The sequence below is a fragment of the Liolophura sinensis genome, chromosome 2 (genome assembly GCF_032854445.1).
Source record: "Liolophura sinensis isolate JHLJ2023 chromosome 2, CUHK_Ljap_v2, whole genome shotgun sequence".
NCBI lineage: Eukaryota > Metazoa > Mollusca > Polyplacophora > Chitonida > Chitonidae > Liolophura > Liolophura sinensis.
Window position 1 is genome coordinate 9,769,089 of NC_088296.1, and position 4,707 is coordinate 9,773,795.

At 42.7% G+C, this 4,707-nt stretch overlaps 1 protein-coding gene across 1 annotated transcript; it reads right to left on the bottom strand.

Annotated features, from left to right (window-relative positions):
- Positions 1-249: 249 nt before the first annotated feature.
- Positions 250-4,132, bottom strand: LOC135462792 (probable E3 ubiquitin-protein ligase MID2). The gene is made up of 4 exons (XM_064740052.1): positions 4,039-4,132; positions 1,874-2,563; positions 1,387-1,482; positions 250-534 (listed from the first exon to the last, which is right to left on the bottom strand). The coding sequence occupies exons 2-4, from the start codon at positions 2,543-2,545 to the stop codon at positions 295-297; spliced, it is 1,008 nt and encodes a 335-aa protein (XP_064596122.1). The 5' UTR covers positions 2,546-2,563; positions 4,039-4,132; the 3' UTR covers positions 250-294.
- Positions 4,133-4,707: the final 575 nt, after the last annotated feature.

Consider the following 4,707-nt stretch of genomic DNA (forward strand, 5'->3'; position numbering starts at 1 on the left):
TTTTTTAATATTACATAGATAGGATCGTGGAGTTGTTTATTAGTCTAATCGCAGAGCGGTTACGTTTATGGATAGAACAATAGAAGGCGACCGGAGAGAACCACTGAACTAAGTGAAGCAGTTAAACCCTGGAGCTAAAACTAGATCTGGCAACATGAGATGGATTTGAACACCTCATCACTGTTCATTAGTGTCACTGTATGAGGCTGGTCACAGGTTCAATAATGTGACAAAGGTAAATGAGTATTTAACTGGAGTTGAGGTAGCTGAACCAATGTTAGAGATTGTGCATGACTAACTTACCTGTAAAAACTTGACGTCCATTGACGCTACTAAATCCTTGGAAGCCTGTACCATCCTCTCCATTTCCTGGGCCTGTAGCTGGAAATGTTTGAGTATAGCACTACACTCCACACTCCACTGTGAATAGCGGGTTTTTATGCCATCTAAGGACTGTTGTTTCCAGGCTTGTAAGGCTTCCAAGGCTGCACAATAAGCCCTTTCAACCTCTTGAGTGTGAAGTTCCTGAGTTTCCTGACAAACAGAAAGAATGTTTATTATCTCATCCTCACCATTACAGGTGTGTTCAAGAGATTATACACAACTGTATCTACAATGTACTTCCTGGCTGGAGGGGATTTCACTTCAGTCTTTTGGGGTTCATATTTCGACTCAGAAACGTTGTTGGTTCAATATCACAACTGGTGGTCCGTGCAGGGTGAGATGGTGCCGCCCTTATGCTGTGATCACCAGTGGTTTGGTTCAAACACCAAGAGTGTCACCCTTGGATTAAGAGACGTCTATTAATCCCAGGTGTCGCACCATCACATATGGGTGAGCGAGTGCTTGGGATTTAAGGTCGTACTAAACAATTTTTCAGTCATATGACGATGAAGATATCCTTAGAGTGCATGTAATGTGCCTCCTTATTGCAAGACAGATTTCCACAGCTCTTTTATCTAGTTGCTTCAGTGAGACGCCTTACCGAAGGCAGGTAAGCCGGCCCGCCTGAACCATTATACTGATACGGGTCAACCAGTCGTTGCATTATCCCCTTCAAGCCGAACACCAAGGGAGTAAGTTACAACTTCCTCTTCCTCTAAAGTCTTAGGCGTTACTTCACCCAGGTTTGACCCTGGATCTAAGCGGACACTCCACCAACTGTGCTATCGGGGCCAGTCCCCATCACATATGTGGAGTACGTATATACAATATAGATATTATGACAGTGTATGATCAGCAATGATGTATCTATTGGAGTTGTTGGTACATAATTAACAGCTGTATGTTTCCTGAATTTGTAAATGATGGCAATAAATTACATATGCAAAATGAGTCAACGAGTGCAATAAATCACATGTTGACCACGTCATCAAAAATACCAACCTGTATCTTATTGTGCAGCCTCAAAACTCCTGACAGTGATTCTTTAGTTTCTTGTAGCACTTTCTCCAGTTTGCAAGTCTTGTTCAACACAGCTGGCTGTAATGGAAAAGATGCTACATTACAAAATCTACTTTTCAAGTGACTCACTACAGTACAAGACAAAAAAGCCCCTTTCTTCACTACAAACTATGGGTCAATATATAGTTCCAAATCATGACATATTTACATTGACTATAGACCTATATACTAGCGTGGTGCACGATTTAGATTGTGATTTAAGTCATTCGCTTAGAGCATCCTTGCGTCTTTCTAACATCATTGAAAACTGTTTACTATTTCTCTTTGCATGATTCCAAAGTAATTTTAAACTTACACAATTTTTTAGTTTTTCGTATTAATCATTGTATTGGGAATTGACGTTACAATTAATGACCCAGAACATCCATTTTGGTTGTTGGCTGATATAAGAATGGCTTTTTCGCATTACCTTGTCATTCTCAGCTGCAGATGGTATATCTTGCATAGCGTGTTTCGGATGGTCAACCACACACCCCACACAGATCACCATCCGACAGGGTACACAGTACAAGCAGAATGGCTGACCATGGCTCGCACATGACACTTGCGGAGTTGCTTCTTCATCCCTGCCCCCGGTCTGTCGCTGTGAGGTTTCCTGAGAGTGGTACTCCAGGGATGAAATCAGCCGGTGACATTTAACAGCCCCCCTCATGGGATGAAAAGTAGCCAGACAGTCTTTACAATACAGGAAACAGCAGTCAGTACAAAACTTTACAGCTTTAGTCTGATTATCATCCTCACACAGAGAACAATATGGGGTGTCATCCTCAATCTTCACGGCAGAAGAGAGCCTCTCCACTATTTCAGCCAGATGAAAGTTGGGAGGCAGACCAGCTACACCTTCTCTCCCCAGACTGGTTGGTGTCCGACATACAGGGCATGAGATCAGCTGGTCAACACCCTCACTCCCCGTGCTACAGGAGACCTCATCTGTCTGTCCAGGTTTAGATTTGTCAGCATACACACCAATACACTCTCTACAAAAACTGTGCTGACAAGGTAACATTACTGGTTTCCGGAATGTTTCCACACAAATCGGACATGTGAGAACCTCTTCACGATTTTCCTTGCTTTCAGCCATTACACCCTCGGTTTTTCACTGAAATAAAACCAGCTAATTACTTAGACTGGTACAAATACAGGTCCTCCCATTTACGAAAATATAAAATTTCAACACAGCACACAGTCTCCATCTGCAGTTCAGTGCCTGTTTCTCTCTTTCAAAAACATATGGGGTACAGTATTTTTTGTCGCTATTGCTGAAGCGGCTTTACTATACATATGGTATATGAGAGTTTGAGCGCCTCGCTTCCCCGAGTAGAAATAACTGCTTAGTTAGACATTTGACGATTCTAGCATTTATCATGTACTGGACATTTTTTTTGACAAACATCTGGTCAAGCCAGTTTGGCCGGATGTGTTTGATCTTTATAAAAGCTCCATCCATGAAGATCAGATTGTTGTGTGAAACAATCAGTGCTGCTGATTTAAAGGTAAGACCAGCCAATTAGCTAACATCTATAACAGAAATGGTGGGACTTCAGGTATAAGATAATTGGGTCAAACATCTGGACTATAGCGATAGTGAAGGAAGCATCACCCTGTATGATAATCGAGTCAAATGTCTGGACTACAGTGGTAGTGAAGAGAACCAGACATAATATGATAATCAGGGCGAATGTCTAAAGTTTCTCTATCTGAAAAAAACTTGTAACAGGTCAACCTTTTTTACCTTCCAGTGTTTTGTGTTAATGTGAGGAACCACAGGAGTACAGACGACAATAATGCTGCTGTATCGTGCGATTAAGACGGATAAAACACACAATGTTTAAACTGTAAGTGCTGACTTGGTTGCGCACCAGAAATGTGACATACATGTCTAGACAGATACAGGGCTGGCACCATCGTAGCGGTACAATATAAAGACAACCTACCAGACTGGACAGGAGATACCTAAGCTGTCCCCTGTAGAAGTAGGTTAGTGTCTGTGTAAACTTCACACAGACAACCCTGGCTAATGTATCAGCCGCCCTGCATGGGGCTGTCCTTACTGGCTAAGTGTGTCAAGTTACACCCTCAATTATCCGTGATCTTTGGGAAGGCTGTAATGTCTGCTGTGTGTGGCGTTAATACAACATGCAGTCACTTCATCCATAAATATTCATCTGTCGCTTATATACAAGTGTTTATATTTGGTTCAGGCAGGCAAGCGTGGTAAACAAAGTATACAAGTAAGCAAAGAAACAAACAGCGATCCCTGGTTGGATTGTCCCGGCTTTGTGTACCACGGGCAACACATCACTACCAGTAATCGACCTACAGCATAACTCTGCATAATGCCATTCAGGGTCAGCCCTACAACTGAATGTTGACAGGCCAAAATGGCTGCCAGCTAAGCTAGTGCTTTCTAAAAATTGGACCCTTCCGCAAACAGGACGACTACATAGCTCACATTTGGACAGAATGAAGTGTTGAGTGTATGAAATCATTGTTATAAATAGTGTTGAAATCTGGGAACTGTACAAGTCCGTTTTGCTGTTCTTCAGATATACAATTTCGGAAGAGGTAACTCACCGAATTTCTGATATCTTTAAACTGGAGGTAACACACGGAATCTCAATATATACACAGTTGATAAAATATCTGTAACACAGTTCTTGCAGAGCCCCAATACACGCCCTTGAATTTCGGCATCTTCCCCTTCCTATGTGGCAGGCACGGAAAAACAAAGTAGTCTCGTCAAACCAGCTTTCCAGCGGCCACCAATCAGTGTAGAACACGTCGTGACCCATATTCAATTGATCCCAGAAATGAATATTCCTGAAAAGGGATGTGAGTGAGTGCTTAACGTCGTACATAACAATTTTTCAGTAATATGACGATGAAGGAATCCTTAGAGTGCATGTAATGTGCCTCCTTGTTGCAGGACGGATTTCGGCCTCTCTTTTATCTAGTGCTGCTTCACTGAGACGACTTAACGAAGGCAAGTATAAGATGCCATTATACTGATACGGCCAAACAGTCGGTATCCCTTTCATGTTGAACGTGAGAAAGTTACAACTTCCTGTTTTAAAGCCTTAGGTGTGACTCAACCCAGGATTGACCGTGGATCTACCGTCCCCGAAGTGGACCCTCTGTCAACTGAGCTATCGGGGCCGGTCCCTGAAAAGGGAAGAGATGGTACTGTGAACACCAATCATACATACCGGCACGGATAGCACAAGTGGTAGAGCGTCCGCTTCG

What these genes read in the sequence shown, in the direction of transcription:
- LOC135462792 (XM_064740052.1), bottom strand. Translation starts at nt 2,545, where the DNA reads ATGGCTGAAAGCAAGGAAAATCGTGAAGAGGTTCTCACATGTCCGATT. An exon ending in CTGCAGCTGAGAATGACAAG is followed by an intron (nt 1,483 to 1,873) that starts GTAATGCGAAAA and finishes TTTCCATTACAG; the next exon opens with CCAGCTGTGTTGAACAAGAC. An exon ending in GGCTGCACAATAAGATACAG is followed by an intron (nt 535 to 1,386) that starts GTTGGTATTTTT and finishes TCTGTTTGTCAG; the next exon opens with GAAACTCAGGAACTTCACAC.